The sequence below is a fragment of the Kogia breviceps genome, chromosome 19, assembly GCF_026419965.1.
Source record: "Kogia breviceps isolate mKogBre1 chromosome 19, mKogBre1 haplotype 1, whole genome shotgun sequence".
NCBI classification, from domain to species: Eukaryota; Metazoa; Chordata; class Mammalia; order Artiodactyla; family Physeteridae; genus Kogia; species Kogia breviceps.
In genome coordinates, this window is record NC_081328.1 from 34,392,471 (window position 1) to 34,416,776 (window position 24,306).

At 55.1% G+C, this 24,306-nt stretch overlaps 1 protein-coding gene and 1 long non-coding RNA gene across 3 annotated transcripts in view; one reads left to right on the forward strand and one right to left on the reverse strand.

Moving 5' to 3' along the window:
* ITGA3 (integrin subunit alpha 3) overlaps positions 1–24,087 on the reverse strand; it is a 35,908-nt gene extending 11,821 nt beyond the window's left edge. Inside the window, exons 1-17 of one of the 2 annotated variants that reach the window (XM_059046866.2) lie at positions 18,819–24,087; positions 11,444–11,571; positions 11,044–11,123; positions 8,974–9,223; positions 7,355–7,441; positions 6,786–6,993; positions 6,131–6,327; positions 4,145–4,233; positions 3,882–4,018; positions 3,628–3,714; positions 2,615–2,682; positions 2,403–2,539; positions 1,717–1,866; positions 1,528–1,625; positions 1,082–1,229; positions 737–811; positions 49–128 (exon numbers count right to left, since the gene is read on the reverse strand). In XM_059046866.2, the coding sequence (XP_058902849.1) occupies positions 49–128; positions 737–811; positions 1,082–1,229; positions 1,528–1,625; positions 1,717–1,866; positions 2,403–2,539; positions 2,615–2,682; positions 3,628–3,714; positions 3,882–4,018; positions 4,145–4,233; positions 6,131–6,327; positions 6,786–6,993; positions 7,355–7,441; positions 8,974–9,223; positions 11,044–11,123; positions 11,444–11,571; positions 18,819–19,024 (2,225 nt within the window). In that variant the 5' untranslated portion in view covers positions 19,025–24,087. The remainder of the gene's footprint in view (positions 1–48; positions 129–736; positions 812–1,081; positions 1,230–1,527; positions 1,626–1,716; positions 1,867–2,402; positions 2,540–2,614; positions 2,683–3,627; positions 3,715–3,881; positions 4,019–4,144; positions 4,234–6,130; positions 6,328–6,785; positions 6,994–7,354; positions 7,442–8,973; positions 9,224–11,043; positions 11,124–11,443; positions 11,572–18,818) is intronic. The other variant, XM_059046867.2, reaches the window with a different exon arrangement.
* LOC136793287 (uncharacterized) lies at positions 12,588–20,639 on the forward strand. Its single transcript, XR_010838397.1, has 2 exons — positions 12,588–12,923; positions 18,021–20,639. It is a non-coding gene; the product is annotated as an uncharacterized lncRNA (long non-coding RNA).
* Positions 24,088–24,306: the final 219 nt, after the last annotated feature.

Sequence of the window (24,306 nt, forward strand, 5' to 3'; positions counted from 1 at the left end):
CCAGGACATCTCAACCCCGACATAGACTGGCTTCTCGAGGTCACTCACGTGGAGAGCTGCAGCTGTGCCTGGAGTTCCCTTGTGTGCAGGGTCACCCCAATGACCTCGAAGGCAATGAGCAGCTCCATCTGCCATGAGGGTGAGGGAGGCAGAGAGGGGCATTTGGGGCCAGGCAGGGGTGATGCCATAGGGAAGCGAGGGGCTGAATGCTACGCTAAGAAGTTCGTTCTCTGGCCTCCTCCTCCCATTCAGGGTGCGGTCTCCCACTGCCACCTGTCTCCACTTTTCCACCTTCCTAGCCTCATCTGTTTCCCTTTTCCCATTCTCTTGTCAGTAACATTTCTGCTACTTTTGAGCCACATGACCTTGAGCAATCACTGAAACTTTATAAGCCCATGTTTCCTTTCTGTAAATCAGCATCTACCTCCTCAGAAGGTTGGAAGAATTATATCATATAAAAGAAGTACAGCCTTGGGGTCAGGGCCTGGCACATAGTAGGTGCTCAGCAAAATCGCTTTCCTCACCTCCACCTGCTCTGGCTTTGTGCATAGCTCCCTAGTGGCCCCACTTTTCTGTCTCTGGGTCTCTCCCCACCCCCTACTGTATCCCCCCCTTCTCCACTCTGGCTCTTTGCTTCAAGGAAACCTGGGAAGCAGGCAGGCAGAGTGAAGATAAGGAACTCATCAGAGGAGTAGCCTGGGACCCACAGGGCTGGGAGGGTGTGGTCGGCGCTCACCCTCTGGTTCCGTTTGAAGGGGTTCCCCAGCTCGCAAACGATGGTCATGGTCTCGTTGGCTTGGCAAGCTCCAGGCTGAAGAAAGAAGACAAATCAGGTCTGGGTGGTCAGACTAGGGCTTGTCCCGCCCCTCTCCTGTGGTACAGGGCCTGAAGCCCTAGAGGCCTGAGAACCGAGTTTCCCTAGCAGCAGAGACGCTGCAGGCACCTGAGGAAGCCCAGCCTAGAGGAGTTGGGGCGGGGGGGCAGAAACACATGGCAAATGACAACTCATGTACATGACATGTATGAAGGATACATATACGTGGTGGAGCCGTGAGGCTCTGAGTGGGCGGAAGGCACTCACGGGGCGCACTGAGGACAGCAGCAGGGCGGGAGGCACCGCCAGGGTGAGCAGCGCCTCGTGGGCGTCTTCCCCAGCCCGCTCCCGGCTCGGGGTGTTGGTCAAGTTGATGCTCAGCAGCAGTTTTCGGAAGTCTCTATTGTACTGGAGCCTGAGAGGGGAGGAGCCCCGGGCTGAGCCCAAAGCCCCGCCCCCGGGCCCGCCCCAGACCGGTTAGGCCCCGCCCCCCAGAAGAAACCCCCTTTTCTGGCCAGCGAAGGCCAGTCTTAACAGGTCCCACCCCGCTAATTAAGGTCCCTCCTCTCCGACTTGCCTCTCTCTGAGACCCCTCCCCTCGGATCTTACCAGTTCTCTCCCCTCTTCCAGACCAATAGGGCCCCGCCCCTCAATTCCCCAAAGCCAGTGAAGTCCGCCCCACCCTTGGCCAATCCCCGCGGTCCAGAGCGCACCTGCTCAGCTGCTGCCCCAGCTCAGACACGAAGGCCGACCGCATCTGCAAGTTGCTGTCGCACTTGTTGTCCGGCCCGCACTCCTTCTGGAACTGGACCTGGGGGTGGTCGGAGGCGTGGAGGGCCCACCACCCACAGCGCCCTCTCGACCCACAGGTGTCCGGGCCCCTGTCCGTCGGCCCCACCCACCTCCGTGTGGTTCTCCAGAGCCTGCGCCTGGTTGAGGACCGGGTAGGCGTCCAGGGACCGAAGCCCCAGTCGGGGGCGCTCAGGCATCCGCAAAGGTAAAGAGTAGTTCATGGAGATGACGATGGGTCGGAGTTTGTCACGGACGTTGTCCTGGAAAACGAAGGTGAGCTGAACCCAGCTCTGCACTGCCCTCCAAACCAAGTTGAATCCTCACACCATCCTAAACCCCTAGGGAGGAGCTGAAGGCCCCCCACCCCGCCTCAACCCTGAAAACCCCCTGTAAGGCTGAACCCCCTCCTGTCTGATCACCAAATTGACCCCACTGGTACCACCTTGACCCACAAGTGAGAAGGTGGGGTTCCTCCTCTCCAGGGATCCCTCTGGGGGGAGGGTTGAGCTTCCCTTCATCCTTGGGGTTCCCAGGTTGAGTGCTCCCTTCTCACCCTGATGTCCCAGAGAGAGCCTGAGCTTGCCCCTGCTAACCGATGCCTTTTCCCCAGAGGTGAGCTGAGGCAAGAATTTCACACCGCCCACTGTGGCCCCCATCCGCACTCCAAGGGTCTCTCTCTCTCTCCTCTACCTCTGTCTCTGGGGAGACCTCATTCCCTCACCCTTGACCTTGGGGACTCTGGCTACCTCTTCTTGGGACCATGGAGCCCATGTGCCACCCCTCACCCCTCCCTCACCATCAGGAGCAGCTCCAGCATCTGGCAGCGCATCTCGGGCATGGAGAAGAAGCCATGGAAGATAGCTGACTGACTGCGTGCAAAGCGGAGCCGGGGTGGGCGGCGGTCCCGGTCCGCCTCCAGAGTGTAGGCCAGGGCTGCAGGTGCACAGTGTGGTCAGCAAGTGACCGGGTGAGCATGCCCTCCCCCTCGCCCTGCAGCCCAGCACTCACTGATGTTCCGCCTGTAGTTGGGGTCCCCGGCACTCTGGTTGTAAGCAAAGCACAGCTCTACCTGCACACTGTTGAGGGTGGGGGACATGGAGGAGGGTCTGGTCACAGTGGGACCCAGATATCCAGGCCCTGGCTTTCACCCCCTTTCCTCGGCAAGGGGGAACAGGGCCCTTCAGGGAAAAGGCAGGGACAAAACTGGGGAGTCCACAGGGTTGGGCTGGGGTGTCCCTGGCCCCTTCCCTCCCCACTCTCATCAGAGCCATAGAAAACAGGGTTAGAGGGCACCAATGGGGAAACGGAGGCCCTGAGAGCAGGAGTTGCCTGAAGTCATTAGTCAGTTGTTGGCCCAGCCCAGTCTTGGGCAGGATCCCCAGTCCAGATCTCCTTCCCCACCCCGCCCCCCGCTTCCCTGCCCTGTCTCCCCCTGCCTTCTGATCCAGTACCCTCATTCACACACAGACCTTGGGGTCATCATGATCATTATTGTAACCATCTTTAGCAACTAACATTTTTTGAGCACTTAGGGTTGATAGAGAGCCATGCTAAGGGCTATTTGTATATTATCTCATTTGATCATCACAGCAGCCCTGTGAATTGGTTGTTAACTTTGTTTTATAGGCAAGGAATCTGAGATTCAGAGAGATTAATTTGCTCAAGGTGGCTCTCTCCTTCTCCACATCCCATCACCTAAGTGTCTTTCTCTTTCGTCCCCTTCCAGGATCTCACTCCCCAGAGCCCATCCCCACCACTGCAATGGGCATAGCTGGAATTTGAACCAGGCAGTCAGAGCTTCCACTCCCAACCACCGTGCCCTATTGCCCCCACCCCCAATTCACCCATTACCTCCTGCAAGGAATTTTGCTGTTTAATGAGGTTGGGTAGGGAGGGCCATGCTTACCCATGAATCAACCCTTTAATGGTAGGATATCAGGAGTTGCCAGGGGAGGGTTTTGGGAGAGTCTTCCCATACATCAGGAGGAATGGGTGGGCATAGTGGGGCCTGAGGGTCTCACCAGGAGGTGGCTGTGCAGAGTGCGGGGTCCAGTACAGATGGCCTGGCCACCAAGGTCCTGTGGAGGATGTTGATGACAGGCCGGGCCCTGCATAGAAAACCCACAGACATCAATGCCTCTGGCCTGTCCCAGGCCAGGCTGGGGTCGGGGCTCAGGTTTGCACGGACAGGACGCTGAAGGTGGACAGAGCTGGGGCTCTATGCAGACAGGGATGGAGGAGAGAAAGGCCCCCATCCACTGTTGCCCTGGCTCACCGCAGCAGCACGATGTGGTCTGACAGGCTCCCCACCAGCAGGTCTGGGTAGAAGTTCTCATCCACATCCATCTGCCCACTCAGGGAATAGCCGAAGGTGGCCAAGCCAGGCAGTCCCAGCTTCTCTCCGTGTATTACCTGGAAGCAGAGGGAAGTGGTGGGGACGGGCTCTGGGGTAGGCTCCAGGGAGTGGGGCCCAGGGGGAATAGGGAGGGGTGGATGTGGGAAAGGAGGAAGGGCCCCTCCGTCCCTGTCCATCCATACCTGCTGGGGCTGTCTGAGGAGCCCCCTGGAGCTGCCGTGGTAGATGTACACTTTGCCCAAGCCCTCGAAAGGGGCTCCCACAGCAACGTCTGGGGAAGAGAGACACTACAGGGTCACCCCGTGTACTATGGGCCCCACAGTTCCCCAACCCTGTGCTCCAGGCCACAGCATGGCATTGACCTCCCTGTCAGACAGTGCTCAGAGCATCAGGGAACAGAGCTCTGTGGCTCAGGATTAAAACTGGGACCATTGGGCGCCCAATTGCCTCTTTTATATGAGGGAAATCAGGCCCAGGAGAGGGAAGTGACTTACGCAAAGTCACAAAGAAAGTTAATGTCTCCGGCGGCCTAAACCCCAGATTTCTGACCACTGGCTGTTGTTTGTTTTCCCTTATTGCAGTGCCTTCCTTCTCCCCCACCAACCGCCCCTCCAGACACCTGGTTCTTCTAATGACATTTACCAGCAGGGTCACAAAAGCAGGTGTTCCCCAATTGTGACTTTGCCAGCTAAGTTATCAAGCACTCATCTCATCCAATCCTCACAAGAGTACTGGCAGTAGGTACTACTTTTTTTTGTTTTTTCTCTTGGCAGTAGGTACTACTGTCCCCACTTCACAGATGAGGAAAAAGGCTCAGGAAACCCAAAGTCACACAGCTAAGGAGTAGAGAAGGGGCTCTAAGCCCACGTCTGTTTCTGTGTGGAGGCTGGGATTTTAATCACAACACTCTCGTGAGCTTTACTTGTTAAAAGGGCCAGGCTTTTTTTTTTTTTTTTTTTTTTTTTTTTTTGCGGTACACGGGCCTCTCACTGCCGTGGCCTCTCCCGTCGCAGAGCACAGGCTCCGGACACGCAGGCCCAGTGGCCATTGGCCCACAGGCCCAGCCGCTCCGTGGCATGTGGGATTCTCCCAGACCGGGACACGAGCCCGTGTTCCCTGCATCGGCAGGCGGACTCTCAACCACTGCGCCACCAGGGAAGCCCCATGGCCAGGCTTTTTAATTCTAACCATTATTTCCACAAATAAATCCAAAACGTTTTGTCTTCTTAAACTTTCTAGTTTTCTGCTTTTGATCTGATAAGGTCTAGGTAACCAGAAAGCCAAGCTTGTTAGAAAAGGAAAAGTAAGTAGGTCCTGAGTGACAACTGGGCAGCTCTTGTATCAGTAAGTGCTTGGGCTTCATTAACTAGACTTTCTAGCACCTGTTTTGTCTCTTTAGCGGCGCCTCTGCCTTCCTTTTGGTTTTCAGGTATGTTCTGGGAAGTTGAGGTTGTCAGAGAAATGATTTACAGATATGCCAGGTGCTCCCGTGGCAACCAGGCTCAACCCCTTGATTTGTCCCTCTCCTTGATACACCAGGTCTGATCGGTCCCCAAGTCCTGCAGAGCGCTAATGACATCCCTTATATCTGGGACGTCTACCTTGTCCCAGCGCTTAACGTCCCACACCTGATATACTATATTCTTGATCTTAACACCCCCAGCCTTGCTCCCCGCATCCATCCATCCCACATCTCCCTCCAGAATCATCTTGCAAGGTACCGAGCTATCATATCAAATCCCTGCCCCCAAATCTTTCTGGACACCCCTCTGCCATAGCCCAAATATAAAGCCCTAGTTTTTCTGCCTGGCTTTCAAAGCGTCCACCCCACCCCTACACTACCTCTCCAGCCTCATCTCTGATGTGAAGAACCCACACCTCCTACATTTGAGCCCATCAGGCAAGTGTACCGCACTCATGTTGTGTCCCTTCTCTTCCCTCCACTGTGCACACTCAACCCAGCCTCTGATGCCCAGTGGTACGTCCACTCCTCCAGGAGGTCTACCACGCTCGCCTCTGTGGGGGTTCCCTTTGCACGCTGTCTCTCCAGCACTGCTCTGAGCTCCCCAGACCTGGGCCCCAGCCTGTCTTCTCTTCGGACCCTGTCAAGCCTGGTATGCAGCTGGCTCTCAGTCAGTGGATGCTGGCGCAGGAGTGCTGGCTCATACCCTGGAATCCATCCTGGTTGATGTCACCGATGCTTGCCACGGAGAAGCCAAAGGCAGAGCGACTGGGGCCGTGAAGAAGGAGGGAGGGGTGGGCCGGGAAGGAGGTGCCTGCCTGGTTCATGAAGACATAAATGGCACCCCCTACCTCCTCTTTCCGCTCAAAGTAATAGGGGGCACCCACCAGGAGGTCCTGCCACCTGCACAGGAGAGAAGAAGGTGGAGATGGGACATGCAGCATAACCCTTATTTAGCAGACACAACTGTGCCAGGCAGCGCATATGACTCTACAAATGGTGCCTCTGGCCATAGGTCGTGGGAGGGACAAGGAAGTGTCGCTGTGACCCGTCTAATAGAAAACACATGTTGTGGAGAAGCCACGTAGACACAGATCACACCCAAACAGCCCACATCCACTAGAGCCATACAAATGACAGGCATAGACGAGGAGATGCAAGCCTCATGAAATTGACATGCAAACACCCAGAATCCCATAAAGTCTGATTGCAAATCAACATGCAAAACTGACTAGCAATTCCCTGCAAACAGCATGCAAAGAAATGCACAGTTGCAAACCTCCATTTCTCTGCCCTGGTTTGGGCAAGCCCGCCCCCCTCACCATTCTCCCGGCCCCAGAGAAATGTCCCTGGATTCTCACCCATCATTGTTCAGGTCTGCCAGGGCAATGGCACTGCCGAAATAGGCGCCCACCTGCCTGCCCTCCAGCACCTGCCTCCTCCTCAGGTCTCCACCTGCCTCCTGGCTCAGCAAAAATACAGCGCCCACATGTTGGTGCCGAGGGGCACCCGTCACAATGGTGGTGTCTGTAGGGTGCAGGATGGCACTGCCCACCTGCATCGTGTAGCCTGGGAAGCGGGGAAGGTGGTCAATCAAGGCTCCAGTAAGTTTTGTCCCCTTCTACTCTGGACCCATCTCCCAATATCCCCCCATGATCTTCTATTCCTCTGTTCTAAGTTGGGCAAGAGGGTGGACCTTGGATGCCCAGCCCCCAGTCCTGCCTGCACACGGGACCGTGAGCTCCATGAGGGTCATGACTCTGCGTCTTGGAGGCATACAGGTGCTGGTCAATGACTGTGTGCTAGCTGAACTAAATGCCACTAGTCGCACTGCACCCTGGCCTCACTCTTCCACCAGACGCTGAAGGTGAGAGGGCCACTGAGCCCCTTTCCTCCTCTCCACCCAAAGGGCCACCACAACTGGACTCACCAATGTAGAGGTTGCCTTGGTCCTCTGGGTCCTTGTAACTATATTCGGATAAATCCCAGTCCTTCCGCTGAATCATGTAGCTGTTTCCTTCACAAGGATTTGAGGAGGGGGAGTATAAGACACCACTCCTTTCCTCCACTGTGTCCAGGCCCCCCACCTCCAGGTAAGGATAATAATAACCCGTTTTATTTGTGAGTACTTTGCCATTTGCAAATCACTTCCTCTTTATCTTAACAATTCTGTGAGGTAGAGTGATGACCCCCATTTTGCAGATGAGAAAAGTGAGGCTCAGGGATGGAGAGCTCGTTGTCCAGCTGGAATCCAGTCATCCAAACACCCGGATACTAGATGACATTTCCCTCACCCTAGACACCGAAGCCAGACTCCACACCTTTATCTCCTCCTCATCCTGCCCCAAACTCGGGCTGCCGACCCCTACCCTGCTCCCCAGGGCTGCTGCTGGAGAGTACCTGTGGCCCTGCCAAGATTCTAAAGGACCAAGGGGTGGGAGGTAAGACTAGCAGCGTGAGAAGAGGCCTCGGCCTCAGGCAAAGCCGAGAGCTGCGACTACGCCCTGCGCTACTTGTTGGTCAAGAGGACAAAATACATAAATCATTGGGATGTAACATAGAGCATACGAAATACAGTCAGTAATAATGTAATCACTTTGTATGGGGACAGAGTGTTTCTTCACTTATAGGGGTGACCATTTTATAATGTATTTAAAGGTTGAATCACTATATTGTACCCCTGAAACTAACAAAATATTGCATGTCAACTATACTGCAATTAAAAAAAACAAAACAGGATTCTGGGCTCTCTCTGCCTGTTGATTCTGCAATAGTAGGTGCAGTAAGGGAAAAGGGGCCACTGTTGCTACAGCCTAGGTGGTGGAGAGAGGCAGGTGGAGGGGGTGTGAGCCGTCAGACTTCTGAGAGGCAGTATACGGTGTGGCAGATACAAGCGTGACTTTGGATACAAGGAAATCTCTGCAGCCCTCCCCAAAGATGGCCCTGTATGTACTGCCATGAAAAGATGCCCACAGTTTATTGATATGTGAAAAGGAAGTAGCAGAACAGTACGTTGAATGTGGTTTTGTGTGTGTGTGTGTGTGTGTGTGTTAAGATACCTATACATTCTAAAGTAAGTCTGGAAGGATCCCCAAGACACCTAGCAGTATACACTGGGAAATGGGACAAGGAAGATGGGGGAGAAGAAGGGCACTTTTCCTCTTTATTTTACGGTACCATTTAGTAGTTGTACCAGGAACGTGCTTTATTTTTAAGTTTTTAAATGGTTACCCTGGAGTCGGATGGACCTGTGTTCCAATACAGATTTCAGAACTTACTGTTGGCCTTGGGTGATTTACTTCACCTCCCTGAGGCTCCGTTTTCTGCAAAATGAGTATAATAATACTCGTATTTTAAGATTAATTAAGATAATAGGTGTAAAGCCTCTGGTACCTAGTAAGCACTTTAAAATAGCAGAGGTCCAGGTAGTTGCTGATGTTGGCAAAGGAACGCTCTCCTCTGCCCTCTCGTGTGGAGGCTCTGGCAGGCTGCCCTAGGGCCTAACGGGGGTGGTGGCCTGCTCCTCTTCCCTTCCCCCACGGTCCCCACCTTTCCAGTTGTAGGCACCAGGAGCGCCAAAGTACACAGTGTTTTGGGTGAAGCCGCCGCTGGCGCCCAGCTGGCACATGCCGGTCTCCAGGTAGTCGGTGTTGCTGTTGCACATTTCGTTGTGGTAGGTCTGCCAGTCATCACTGGGGTCCAGCTCCAGGTCGTTGCCCCTCACATAGCACTTGCCCACCATGCGCCGCTGGTCCTCCGACCCCGACCACAACACCTGGGTGTAGCGGTGGGCACAGACCTGGGGACCCCAGCCCCCACCAACGCACACAGCTGAGCCCGCGGCAGGGACTCGGGAGCAGTGTCTCCACAGCCCTGCGCGCCTCTGGCTTTGCAGCAGAGGAGTGGAAAGAGGTCTCCCAGCTTTTCTTTCTTCCCACGGTGGTGGCTTGGACCTGCATTGCCTTTCCAGAATTCAAAAACCTGCTCTGAAGGCTGGGAACACTTTTGGAAGACCAGAAGGTACCGGATTTGAGAGTGGCTTAGAGATCTTGGCAAAACGAAAAGGGAAAAGGATGAGGGAATGTGGGGTTCGGGCCCTTGGGTCTAAAAGGAGCTAGACACAGAGCAGGTTAGGAATTTGCTTCTCTGCTGTCCCCTGACGGCCTTGCCCTCTTAATGAAAGGTCAATATTAGAATAACAACAACAACCATAGCAGCAGCGGCTAACACTTACTGAGTGCTTACTATATATGCCAGATACAAGTCTGAGTTCTTCATATATTAACTCTTTTAAGCCTCCCTACCAGCCCTATGGAGTAGGGATAATTATCTTCCCCATTTTAGATAAGGAAACTGAGGCACAGAGAACTAGGAAACCTGCTTAAGATCTCACAGCTAGAGGAGGCAGGGGATATTCAAACGAAGGCTGTCAGGGCTCCGGGGTCTGAGCTCTTAAGTATCAGGCTGCGCTGCCTCTCTTGAAGCTTCTCCCTGCACATGGGAGGTGCTCCATAAAGAGTTATCGGGCAAATCAATCAGAATAGGGTATCTGTAAAACAGCCGGGGGCCAGGGGAAACCCAGAACCAGGCCTAGTTCTTGTTTGCTTGCTGTTTGTGTCCCCGTCCAGCTGTGAGCCAAACCCATGCTCCTGCTGGCCTTGAGCCTGTCCCGGGTAACTACAAAGTTTGTAGTGGGGGCTCAGGGCAGGGCACACAGGACGTGCTCACCAAAAACAGACTGAATGAACGGATGGGTGAGCAGAAAAGTGCTGAAGGACCCAGGATCTAGAACTGACTTAAGTGGAAACCTGGACCCACATCATCCTTAACAAAAGACTAGAAAGGGTGTTTCAGTGAACTGGTCAAACCCAGAGCTTATGACAGTGTTCAAAGGTGACAGAAATCACAACGTGATTCCAAGGTGACGGCTATGGGGGTGACGGTTGACTGGAAAGGAGCGGGCTTTCTGGAATGATGTAAATATGCTATTTCTTTAATGGGTGTTGGTTACACAGTTGTATAATTTGTCAAAACGCAACTGAAACAAAATTTGTACATTCACTGTATGTAAATGTTACATGAATTTAAAGATGAAAAATAAATTGTCTGTCTGGGACTCAGAAATTGAGATCCCAGGAGCCAGCACCGATGAATGCGGGCAGGAGGTGACAGCTGACAGCAGGGAGGGGCCCCCAAACCCCAGCCGTGTGAGCTGGGGCAGCAGGGCTGTGCCTCTTCCGCCAGCCGGCCTCCCCGGAAGGAGCGCGCCCAGGCTGCACTGCCTGAGGCCCTCTCTGCCCTTTCCATCTCGCAGTTCCCTCAGTTCATTCCTACGAAGGGTGAGCACCCACCACCCCGGGGTGGGGCAGTGGGTGATTCAGACAGGACCCAGTGTGGCCCTTGGAGAGCGCCAGACACCCTCCCCACCCCCACCCCCTGCACCAAGTGCAGGATGAAGGGACACACATGCTGTGGAGACATACAGCCACAGAAATGGACATTTGCAAGCCTCCGGCTCATGCACAACGGACCCTTCTCCTGCCCTCTGCTTCCCTCCGAAGCTCCTGGGAGATGAAGGAGAAGGCTGGAGTGGGGGACCGACGGTAAGCGCCCACTTACCAGGACTCTGCCCGCAGGGCCCTGGCTGGCCACAGTCACCCCGAGCCACATGTCCTCAATAATGTGATGGTCAGGGTCACCTGTGGGCATGAGAGGGGTCATGAGCCAGGGCACCTCGCCCCACCCTCCCAGCATCCAGAGCCTCCAGAGGGCAGGGGTTGGTCCCTCCCGGATCTTCCACTCCAGCAGGGCAGCCCTCCCTCCCCGCCTTCTCCAGCCCATCACAGTCTGAGCTCCACAAATCCCATCTGGTCCCACTCTAGGACTCCCTCTTCCCAGTTGGACAAGAAGGGACTAGAAGCTACCCAGGTGAGCCTTCTGTCTCTTCCAGTCATTCTCTCTGTGTTACCCCCTCCACCAGGCTCCTGACCCAGTGCCAATTCCCAGGCCCTCTCCTCACTTTTCTCTGCAATGTCCATCCGTTCACAGTCGTCCTTGTGGGCAGTGAGTGGGCACAGGTACACAGCACCGGTCTGGTTGGTATAGCCATCAGGCACAGCAAGGTCGCGGGGGGCGCCAGCCAGGAGCCTGGGGGCAAGAAGGTAGGTAGACCTGGGCTCATAGGCCCCAAAGCCTGCTTCAAACAACCCGCTGCTCAGCGTGCACGGGCCGAGCACCTGCTCTGTGCCAGGCTCTGCCGACGGGAAATGAATGGCTCCCCGCCCCTGCCCTCAAGGAGCGCCCAGGGTAGGGGAAGGCAGGCAAGGAGACAGACACCTGTGGTCAGTGCCTCATGAGAAGAAAGCAGGGAGCAAACCAGCCCAGACTCTGCGTGGGCGGCTATCAGGGAGGCCCACAGGAGAGGGGACCCTGGCCTGAGTCTGATGACCAGGGCTTACCAGGTGAAGAAGGGGAGGAGGGGCTCTGCAGGCAAAGGTCTGGCATGTGCAAGAGACAGGAAGCATGAGCAAGAGAGGGACTCAGGGAGCTGCAAGGCCCTTGGCACAGCTGGAGGCCAGAAACACGGAGAGGGACAAGAGGCAGGGTGAGAAGGGGAGCCACGGAGGGATTTTAAGCAAGAGAGCGGCATGGCCGGATCTGGGTTTTGGAAGGACTGTTTTGGAATCTGAGTGACATAATCAGATCTGGTTTTGGGAAGGAATGCTTGGCCTCTGAGATGAAGGCAGAGAGGAAGAGAGCAAGGCTGGAGGAGTCCTGGTCCCACATCTTTGAGCCATCTGAGGACTTAGATCTGGGGGCGGGCACTGAAGGATGTGGGCAGGAAAGGACAACTGACCCTAAACCAGAGCTGGGTGAGCTGAGGTCAGCAGGGCCCTTAAGTGACCTGGGCGATGTCTACTCTCCCCCTCCCCACCCTGTTGAGACAGACATGTGAGGTATAAGGGTGGTGGCAGGGGAGCTGGGTACCTGACACTTTGGACAATGTGGCCCCAGGGCAGAGTTCTTGGCTGGTGGACATGAGAATGGGGGTGGGTGAGGGCTGTAAATCACCTTGTCCCCAGCCTGCCTGGAACCTATCTTTAGTGACACCAACTGCAAGTCCCTGCAAGGGTTCTTAGGGCTCTAGCAGCCCTTCCCATACCAGAGAGGTGACTAGAGGAGAGGAAGGCGGGTGATCAGGCTTGAAATATTATCTCAAAAGACAGTTCCTGGACCAGCAGAATCAAACCTCCCTGCGATATTTGTTAAAAAGGCAAATTCCTCAGCCCACCACAGACAACCTGGATTGAATCTGGGGGTGGAGCCCTGGAACCTGCTTATTTAACACGCATCCCAAATATTCACACCACAGTTTGAGAACCCAGCTCTACCACCGCTTGCTCTCCCAGCATCATCTGTCTGCAGCCTCTGGACGTTCTGCCAAGACCACCTCCTCAGTCCTGCTGGACCCAGCCTCCTGGGTGGCAGGCACCTCCTAGGTAGGTACCCCTCCATCCGGTCCCAGCATGCTGTCACCTGAGGTGCCCAGCTCAGAACTTGGGTGCCAGGCCCCCTGCCAGAGTCTGGATGTGCAGAGCAAGAGTCCTGCCTGCAGCTCCTGCCTGGGACCTGAGAGTGAGGGCTGCAGGGAGTGGGCAGGGCAGGGCCTGGGCATGCCAGGGCCTGGGTGCCTCGGCCCACTGGGTGTCAGGAATGTGCTGCCTGGGGGTGCCTGGAAGGGGACCTCTGCCTGCACCTCACACCTCAGCTCAGACCTCACCCTGGGGAAGGGTTCCTGGGGGCAGGGGTATAGCTTCTCTAAGCAGAACAGGGCTGGGAGCTCCGGCAGGAAGGCTGGCAGGGGGCCAGTGTGGCAGCCAGGCCCTGTTAGTCACCCTCTGTCTGGGTTGGGTAGGGTGCCTAGCAAGTCTGCTGCCTGACCACCCATGGACATCAGCCCCCAGCCTGACAGGTGCGAGAGGGGAGCTGCTGCCTGTGGGAAAGGAATATCTCAGCCTTGGAGCTGAAGGGCCTGGTTCTAAGTATGTTCTGCCTCAAGGGCCAATTTCTTTTCCCTCTCTGAGCTGTGAGTGACTCATCTGTAAAATGGGACAGCAGCTGTCTCACCACCCTCCAGGGTTGTTGGGGAAAAAAGTGGGTTCATTCTTTAAAAAGGCCTCCTGACTATGAAGCCAAGGCCAACATGAGCACTGTCTTCTGCTTTCTTGTGGCACCAGGACTGGCCCTAGCACACCCCCGGGCCTTGCTCCAGGGACCCAGGAATTTCTGCCCCACTGGGTTAGGGGACCTGAAGCAGAGCGTACAGAGCAGACTAGTTCAGGTGTGGTGTTTAGATGGGGCAGAGGATGAGATAGAAGTAACACTTCCATGGCCTAAGGCAATCAGTCAGGTGGGGGTGGGGCACTGGCAGCTAGTCATTCTAGGGTGGGAGCTCAGATTTGGCTGGAGGTGGCAGCTGGGGGTTGGCTACAATGACCTTGAAGGGGTGGGTCCAGGCCTCAGTGGGCAAGGGGTCCCTGGAGAGCCCAGGTTGCATTCCAGGGCATGCAATGCAAGGGAAGTGTTGCCGTGCCTACAGCTCTCTGGGCCCAAGTTGTCAGCGTGGGAGGTGGCTGAGGAACAGGGTGGCCACGCCCTCCCAGCTCCCTCATCTTAGAGGGAGTGGCCTGAGGGTCCCCTCCTCTTTGCCTCCTGTGGTACAGGGCAGGCAGAGCTGGGCATGAGTAGTAATTGGATTGACACAAATCCCCTTACCACCTATACCCTCTCCACTCTCACCCACACCAGCCTTGTGCCCATTGATGGGTGGTGGGGCAGGGTCCTAATCCCAGCCCCGAATCCCAGGCCCCTCCCTCCCCAGAGATTCCACAGGGAGCACCCCCCACCTCCCTGGAGTATTTTTAGCTCCTACTTGGCCTGCTTAGAGGCCCTTTAAGGCCCTCTGGCTCCCAGCCCAGGATCCAATGGGTCTACGGCCAGAGGACTGGGAGTAGATGAGGGAAGGAGGGTGTACAGAGGGCCGGGTCCAGCTTCCTCCAGCCACAGTCAGGTGTGGGAGAATCCAGAGGGTGGGAAAGATCTTACTGGTATGTAAATGCATGTAAGTTACTATGCAAATGAGCACATTGCTCCTGCTGTTGGATCTGGTCCAGATCAAAGAGTCGAAGCTGATCCCTCTCAAACCACCACTGAGGTCACCCTCCCAGCAGCAGCCAGAAGCTGCTGGGATGCTAAGTGGGATGCTTTGCCCAGCTCTTGGAGCAAGGAAGAAAGGAGACTGGACTGCCTCTTTCCAGGAGTCAGGCTGGGCTGGGTGGGAGTAGGTGCCTTTCCAGGAGGTAAGGAGATGAATCAAATGACCTCGCAAGGGCTTTCAAACAGCTGCCTCTTCACCCTATCCTTTGACTCCGGCCAGACAGCCCCTCCTGGCCTTTGTGGAGGCCCCTGAGCTCCAAGTTCCGGAGAAGCACTTTCTCACTCCTGCCCCATCACTCTTCCTGGGGCAGTTCAAAGCTAATGGAACAGCCGAGTAGAAAGCAGTAGAATCAGAGGAGGCAGGGGAATGGGGCCCAGGGGTGTCACGGCACCAGGCTAGCTCACCCCAGAGAAGAAGGCCCCCTGAGCGATACTGGGGTGGGGTGATGCTCAGAAAAACAGCCTGTAAAATTCAACTTCCCAGACTCCTCACCTCAGGGTGGCACCGGGGTAGCCTCAGTGGAAAGAGTTCAGTTAACAAGGAGGGTCCAGCGGGTCCAGCACTCAGGCAGCGGGCCCCCATGCCTTTCTCCTTAGGCCAGGAAGCCAGCTGGGGAGGGGCTCCACTCCAGCTCTGAGCCCTGGGGTGGGTTGGGGGCAGCTCTCAGATGCGGGGATCCCAGCTCTGCGCCAATCCTCCTGACTGAGTTAGTCATGTCCCCAGAGGCTTCTCCTGCGGTAGCTAAAACTGCAGCCCTCTCAACCCCCACCTTACTTCTCCTTACGCTGCCCCCCAGCTCCCTTTTCCCTCTGGTGACTCAGCCCTAGAATCAGAGCAACAAGCCGGAGAAGGCGAGAGAATGAGAGAGGACAGGAGAATGAGGCCTTGCTCGAGCCTCCACTACTAAAGAACAAGGCTGTTTTTCTCATTTCTTCTCCTTTTCCCTGGCTCCTTAGTATTTTTTCCACATTGGATCCCTTAGGGCATTCTTCATGTCATCTAACCTCAATCTCCCTTGCTGTTACCGCCATCCTCTTCCTTCTTTGTTTAGTTCTGACCAAGCCCCTTTCATTTCATTTTCTACAAGATCAGGCTTCCCTTACCTCCTGCCCAGTTTTAAGCTCTCTGGCTTGGCCTGGTCATTGGAGACAGCCAGAGAAAAAGGACACTATGCATCCAGGCCTTCTGCTTGCAGCCACAGCTGCTACGCCCATTTCCTCTGGCACGATCCTTGGAGGCTGCCAGGTGCCTGCCCTGCCCAGGGAAACATGTTTTAGGAGAGCAAGTGAGCCTAGTTCCTGCCTACCTCAGGTATGACCTCATCTTCCAGGAGCTGCGGCCACCCCCGCCCCAGGCTTCCCAGACACCCTCAGTTCCAGGCAAGAGCCCCAGAGTTATCTCCCATAGCCCACAAGGTCAGGCCAGACCAGGATACCTGGATTCCCAGGAGGGAATGACAGAACAGGTGCTGAGGGAAGGGGGGGAGGTCAGTGACCATCTCCCTAAGGAATAGTCCCTTCCCCAGGGCTCCTCATGTATCTCACAAAGAAGCCCAAAGAACCTTGGTTCCCTGCCCTGATCCTGACCCCTCACTCCAGAGACTGCGAAATTGGAGCCGGGGTTGCAGTAAGCCTCCGATGTTGTACACATGGAACCTCAGTCTAGAGATAAAGGTGATGGGGAACAAAGACACACCTGGGTTTTTAACCATTTCTGGAATAAGGCCTTCTTTGAGAATATAATGAAAGCTATGCTCTCCCCTCCTCCAGGCCCCAGAACAATGCACAGACACGCAAGATTTTGCATGATCTTTCCAGGATCGCTGCATCTCCTGAAAACCTTCAGTGAACTTCAGGCTAAGACTTTGTTCAGGATCATGAACCCTCCCCCTTTTGCAAAGGGACTTTGAAGCTAACAGAACCGCCACTTGACTTGCTGGTTCCCCTGAGCTGTGCACTCAGGCAGCTGTTTACATCTGGCTACACAGCTGGCTGCAGCTAAGCCCAGCTGGCCCAGCTGATTCTCCCAAAGGGTCATGGGGCAGAATTCAGTGAGATGAGGAGATGACCCAAGATGTAGAACCAGCCCCTGGAAAAGTCTGAGGATACCCAAGTGAGTCACCCAGAATGCTATCTAGAACTACCTGCCTCTCCGAGATTCGTTAGTTTTAGAAACTTCTGGGCTCCTGGCAGGCCTAATGCCATCTCTAGCTGCCCAGGAAGAAAAGTAGGACCCCTCTGCTCAGCCCTCTTGGGTGAGGTCCTTGGTTAGTGAGGGTGCATCCAGGTCCCGGCTTCAACACAAGAGCCCTCAGCTACTCCAGGGAGAAGAAGGCAGATGCAGAGCATTTTACACAAATTATCTCATTAAAAGCCCACTATCACCCCATGAAGAAGGCATGTGGTTCCCCTCCCCCTGACATGTAAGATAATTAAGACTCAGGTATTAGTGACAGATTCAAGACAGGAAACTGGCAATGGGACTTGGGAGCCTCTTCTTTCTCCACAATGCCAAGTTGCCAACAGAGGCAGGAAGGAGTATATAGATCCAGACCCAACCTCTCCTTGGGGAAAACTGGCCCAGAGAAGGGAAATATCCTGCTTAAGGTCACATAGCGAAAAAAAAAAAGGGGGGAGGGGAGGTTATTACAGAATCTATTATTTACTCTAGCTTTCCATTATTTACCCTTGCTTTTCTGATATTCTCTTTCACTACATTGCTTTATATCATGCAGATTCAGCACTGAAAATCTGAAAATCTTTTTCTGGGCTGGGGCAGAAAGAGCACCAATATAGAAACGTGTGCTGATGATCACTTAGGGTCCCCCCCCAAGATGGAAGAGTGGCTAAGGCCAGACCGCAGCTGCTGGGGCCAGGCTGGGAAGGGTGTGGTGGCCCTAGCCTCTGCAGAAGCTAGATGGAATTGAGGCCAAGTAGGTAGGTGGCCTGGGCAGGGGCTGGGCCAGGAGGATAGGGAACAAGGCTGGGGCAGTCTGAACTTTGGACATTCCAACTTCCTCAAGTTTCTGCAGGTTCCAGCCAGGGTTGAGAAAGGTTTCAACACACCCTTTATCTGACCATGTCCTCTTGCTCAGCAGGGTTGGACATCTCGGTAGGTTAACCAGAAGAGCTACTGCCCAAAGAGGGCCTGCCTGTCCCGTCCTAACAACCTTCCCTCCTGGGGCAGCCTCACCTTCCCCAGCTGCCCTCTTCCCCTAACTGCCAACCTCAGCACACTGAGCCCATGCAGAGAAACTTCTCAAACTTGGCCATGCCCCTCTGGGCATGAGTAAGGGGGGGGCGGGGTGGCAACACAAGCAGCTGGCTGCTCTCCTTCCCCTCTCTCCCCTCTGCCTAGCTCTTTCTCCTCCTTCTTGCAGCAGTTGGGGAGGGAGAACAGAAGAAAGAGAAAAACACTCTTTCCCTCCGGAGACCAAAACAAACACACTCAGGGTCGGAAGATTCAACATGAATCCGTGGAATGCGGGGAGGACGTCTGGTGGGGGGGCATCACTGCTGGGGGTGGGGGTAGGTGGCAGAAGACCAAGCAGGAGTTGGGACAGCTGCTCCTCTCACTTCTGCTTCTGCATCCTCAAGGGGTCAAAAGGAGTGCCTGGACAGCTCCAAAGGCCCAGACTCGCCCATCACTTCACTCTCCAACCGCCAAGCAGTTGAGAAGGCCCTTCAGTGTGGTTCTGTGGAGGGTGTGGCTGGGGGGCCGCAGACTATGTGCGAGGTGGGGGCGGGCTTAAATGCATGTCCCCGTAGGTTCTTCCCAGGAAAGGGGAAAGGTGTTTATATTGCAGTTTTCCCCAGCTCCCAGCCCTGGAGAGAAGAGGCATTCGGTATACTAAGCACCCAGTTCACAGAATGAGAGGGGGCTCAGGAAACGGGGACCCCACTTCTACTCTCAAGAGAGGTTTAAAGGCCTGAGGGGCTGAATCTAGACAGGCTCTGGCCGGGTCAGCACTTGCCAATAATGACTACCCCCCATCCCTTTACTTCCCGCCAAGCCTCGGCAGCAGAAGGGCTGCCTAGGTCCCCGCTCCCTTAATCGTCGCTCCCCAGAGCTGGAGGCCTGCGAGCCTGGAAGCCAGCTGGCCCAGGGCTTGGACTCAACTCGGGATCCGCACCCTGTACACACACTCTCCCACCCCACCGCGGCCAGTTTCACTTACAGGTAGCGCTGCTGCCGCTCCGTCTGCCGATGGAGGGCGACCGAGTAGCCGAAGAGGCTGCCCGGGTTCCCGGCCTCCTTCACCACCAGGAATCGGGTGTCCAGGTTGAAGGCGGAGGCGACGCGGTCGCTGGCGGCCACCATCAAGGCGAGCGCGCAGAGCATCGGGCGTAGGACGCGGGCGGCGCGGCTGGGGCCGCGGCCCATGGCTGCGGCTGGGTGCCGGGGCCCGGGCGAGAACGCGTGAGGGCGTGGAGCTGGGAGTGAGGACCCGTTCACCTGCTCCCCCGCGCCACCGCAGAACACTCTGGCGTCCGCTTAGTTGAGCCCCGAAGCGCTGATCAGTTTCTGGCCCCCAGCCCTGGCCAGTTTCACGTCCGCTCACGGTCTGAGCTCTCAGATTCCCTTCTGAGGTCCGCGGGTCTGTTCTCCCGCCTGCACTGTCCCGGGTCACCGCCCCCCTGCCCCGGGCACCCTGCCCCCCAACTCGTGCCGGCCGCGCCCACTTGGCCGCACTGTCGCCTCCGATCCGGGCTCGGCAGCGGATCTGGGCAGGGAGACCTGTCGACCGCAAGGAAGACGGGAAGGAGGGGTCCCACCGCGCGCGCCCCGCCTCTCCACGCCCAGCCCCGCACCTCCCCACCTTGCGCGCCCAGCCGGGGCTAGGCTTTCCTTCCGGGGAAAGAGAAAAGGTCCCGGCTCGGCCGCCTCCTCTTAAAGGGGCAGCACCGCCCCTCCCTCTCCATCCTCCCTAACCCGGCTCCGCCCTCTCCCCCAAACACCTGTCCGGAGCCCCCAAAGGCTTGGATTACCGCTCCCCGCCCCGCCCCTTGCTTCTCCCGAGAAGCGTCGCCTCCCGAGCAAGATGGATTGGACGGGCGGGGCCGGGGGGTGGGATTTGTCCCGCTGCTTTGCTGCGGAGGCTACAGCTGCTGGAAAGGCCGTTCCGGACGCGGCCACCTCTGTGGGTCCGGCTGGAGAGCCCCGGCGTTGGCGCATCTGGGAGCCGACATCCGCAAGCCACTGGCTGGAATGCCCTCGCCTCCGCCGCGCTGTGAGCCCCTGGGAGAAGGTTAGCGGTCTCTGGGCGTTCTTCCTCGTACCCTGCCCTTCACCGTCCTTGTCGAGATTTCTTTCTTTTGCCCACTCGCTCCCACCCACCCTGATCCGAGCTGGGAATGGTCTCTCAACAAAGACAGACGCAACAAGACAGCGTTTTCCCCAAAGGGCTGCGCCTTCTGATATCTATTTTGTATCATGGGTATCCGGTCGATGTGGAAAGAAGTCCCTTCTCTTTAGGGTGTCTGCGTGGCCAGGGAGCTGGGCCCAGACTGTAGCCATTTCTCATCCACCCTTGCCTTCAGGGCCCAGCCCAGCAGAATCCCAAAGGCCCCCTCCAACCACGCAGGGTCCAACTGAGCGTTTGGAGACTGCGGGGACTCCAGCCCCCACTGGTGTGTAGTGGGTGGCGCCAGGTGGAGGAGTTAGGTGGGCGAGACCCAAAGGTCTGGTTATCCGCAGAAGAATCGAACTGAAAGGGAACTTCAAGAGATCACTCTGTATTTTCTTGAGTCTGACTAAGATTTCCCTTATTGCAGCACAAAGACCCATTTCCCCTCACCATTCTTTTTTCTAGGCTAAAGGAGCTTTCTTATTTTGGTCCAGGAGTTCAGTTCTCAGTGCTTACTTCCTTGAAATTCATTTTAGAGCCCCTATCGCTGAGAGTTTATGATAATAAGAAAACCACCATATAGTTGTGCTTGCGCAGCAGAAACTATGCTAAGTGCTTTACAAATATTATTAAATTAAATTATCACGGCAATCTTTGAGGTGTTATCTCTGTTTTAAGATGAGAAAACTGAGGCTCAGGGAGGTTAAGCAACTTGAAGGCTATGCAACTCGGATTTTAATCCTGTGTTATCTGAGCCCAGGGCCCTTCTTGACCACTTTTGCTAATAACTAACATTTGTACCATACTCAGGGCAGATCTAGGTTTTGTGGGGCCTGAAGCTTGTACAATTTGGAGCCCTCTTTAAGGAAAAAGACAAAGAATTAGGAGCACAAAATTAGATTCAGCGCCTGGGAAGGGACTCGAGATGAACTTGTGCTTACGAATCCTTTCACTTGCAGACTCTCATATTCTCCCGGCCTCATTTGACTCCTCATTTGACTTAAGGAGGAACCTGGATGTCCAAGGTCACGCAGCTCATAGGAGGTAGAGCTAGGACTGGAGGCCACTGGCCACATCTGTGTCTTTAAGAGACAAACTCCAGATGTTGGTCAGAAAGCCAGACATGCCTAAACAAAGGCAGCTGTGATAGCAGCGTTCTCTGCGGTGTTTGGGGAGAGGACACTCATCCCTGTCTGCCCTTGGAGCAGCATTTGTTCCCAAGCTTTGACTCTCAGAGCTGCCCAGCCTCTCTCCATGGTCTGCTTTGTGGCCCAGAGCCTCCAGGGGTTAGGACATGTGGGGCCAAGGAACAGGAAGCTGACCTGGATGGAAGTTGAACAGTTACCTTGCTCTCCTTCCAGCTGGCTGCTGGGTCCTTCACCTCATTCTTAGAGAAGGGGGAAACAGACAAGGCCAGGAGCCCAGGGGCCAGGGTGGACAGTCAGAGAGGACAGGGGTCCCACCTGAAACAGCTTTGAGAGTTCTGTGATGACAGATGGGCTCCATGCCAGGTGTTATCTCTTTGGCCATCCCAAACAGGAATGACCAGCATGTCCGATCCCAGGGCTGGGAGCAGGAAGGGGATGAGGGATGTTTTTTCCACTCTGGGGGAGTGTCCAGAGGGAATGTGGGAGTGGGAGTGGGGGTGCCTGGTAGGGGGAGCGCCCAAGCTAAGGAATGTGGGGGAGTGTCAGACAGATCTGGGGGAGATGGAATGGAGGGACGAAGGGACTGGAAGGGTCTCTGGGCTGGAGAGATGCAGAAAGAGAAATCCCCAGTTCATGCCAAAGGTCCAAAATCCTCTGATGTAAGTGACATTATCATCCACAGCCTCATCTCATCCCTCAGTTGACCTTATCATGCCAACCCTTCCCTGTACAGAAGGGACCCACCTAGAAATGTAAACGCGGAGAATAACACGTGTAATGAGGAGTCTGAGCCCATTTTTTGATGTTTGACTGCTGACACCTTTTAAGCCGTCCCCTCTCCCTCTTCCCCTTGTGCCTCCCACCTGGACAAGCTCATAAGAAAGCCTGGGTGCTGTGCTGCCTCCTTTGGCATCCGTGGGAGATTCGAACCATGCAAGCCCCTTTCCTCACAAATGCTCACCAGGCCTCTCTCCCTCACCACAGTAAAAAGCCAGGCCAATCTCCTTTCCTTGCTCTCTCAAGCCATTTTGGACCTGTTTGAGAAGCCAGCCCTGCTCCTCCAGAGACCTCAGTTATGTAAAAAATAAACGTTTTCATTCCCTCTTAGTATGCATGTGGCATCATCAGTCTTGACATTGAACCAAATCTTGGATGGGGTCCATCTGCCTCTGTGGGCAAAGATGACAACACACAAACTGTGGGTTCTGCTGTAGAGTCAGGGAGGCTTCCTGGAGGAGGAATGTCTGGACAAGTGAGAAGGAAAGGATTATTAGCAAGAGGGAGCCTCAAGAGAGGAACACAGAAGAGTTGGGGCCTAACTTGGGGTGCAGTTTTCCCAGTTGTAACATGACAACGTCATATTCTGTAAAGGCAACTTCCATTTATTCAGTGCCTGCTGTGTTCATACCAGCCTTCCTCTGCCACTACCCAGCCCCCAACATAACACTCCCCCCACCCATCTCCCTCTCCCAGAGCCCCAGAGCACACCACTTGCTCACTCACTTCTCACGGGAAGGTCAGTGCAGAGATGGAGAGATATGGATGGAGTGGAACTGTGGTTCCACGAGGGCTGAATGCAGGCTGCCTTCTGCCCTCTCACCTTGCGCAAGTTCCTTTCCTCCTCCAGGCCTCGGTCTCCCCACCTATGAAACGAAAGGGCTGGAAGGAATCCCTTATTATTCCTCACCTGGCATCCCTTGTGTCCCAAGGCTCCTAATATTTGTTGAACTAAATGGACCCAATCTCAGCTATGGAACTAAGACTCAGGTCTCTTATCTCTGACTTGAATTGAAAATGCAAATGACTGGGGAGGGAGGGAGGAGCAGTGAAGCATGAATGGGTTTATCAGATTTCCTTTCTCCTGTGCCCCAGATGTGGGGGCGGGACAGGCATCCAGGCCAGGCAACTTCTCTGGCTCAGAATCTGTCAGTTTCAAGCATTCCTTGACAACCTGCTATGTACTGGCACAGAGCTGAGGACCCTCAGGGGTTCAAAGATGAATGAGAGCATCTTCAGGAGGCCAGGGTTTCATCCTGGCCTCATGTTCTGAAAGCTCTCAAATTTAAACAGGCTAAACCCACATTGCATTATGTTTCAGGGCTGGTGATTATGGAACAATCTGGGTGTTAGAAAGAACATTTTGGCTGCAGCATGAAGTTGGCATCGCCAAGACGAACTGGGCTGGGGAGCAGGAAGGGGCTGCTGTAATAATTTAGGCAACGGGTGAAGTGGGCTGAGCAGGGGCAGGAGCAGACGGAGGGAGGGAGCGAGTGAGTGAGAAGGACCCAGGGCGCTGATTTGACTTGGACTTCAGGTACATGTGTGGTGGGGTACGCAGGGGGTGGGGGAGGGAAAAAGCAGAGGGGTTCCAGGGATAAATGGGCAGTGACCCCCACTGGGGCCTGGCGAGCAGGCTGCAGACATCAGGAAACTTCCCTGCTGGCCAACCCCTTTGTCTTTCTAGTTCCTTCAACCCTCTCCATGGTCGCCTTGCTGCCCACCACGGCCTGGCCTTGCTGCCCAAGCCCTGCCCTCCTAGCTGGGAGATTCGGACTCTATAACATTCTCTACCTCATGCCAAGGTGGCCTCTTCAAGTTTGGGAGGCCACGGGGGTGAGTCACCAGCCCCCTAGGGCCTTGCCATTTCTTGGGGAGATGCATTCTTATTGGCAGGGTTCTTATTGGCCAGGTGGGAAATCTGGACAGGTGGGGGGCTTCATCTACCTCCTCCACACACTCCTACTAACTTCCTAGAGATACTGCTAAGGGTGGAGGGCCATGTGTGGTTGTCTATGGAGCACTCCTGTGTACATGTTGATTGGAACATGCATCTGTGCACATGGTCCCTTGCACATTCACACCTGTTTGCCTACGTGACTATGTGTCTCTGAATGTTTTATGAACATATGAATTCAGAAGGGAAGCTTACGTTTATTGAGCACCTACTGTTTGTCCCGCCCTTTACGTATGTTATCTTCTAATAACCTTACGAGGTGGAGATGCCTCCCACTTTATAGCTGAAAAGACTGAGATGCCCAAGGTGCAAGAGGTGTGAATATCTCCACCAGGCACCCCGCTTCCTCCATCCCCCAGTCATCTTGGCTGCCTTCTGTTCTTCCAGGAGACACACAGCTTAGAAGTCACATCCTTGAGATCAGTCTCCTGTCTGC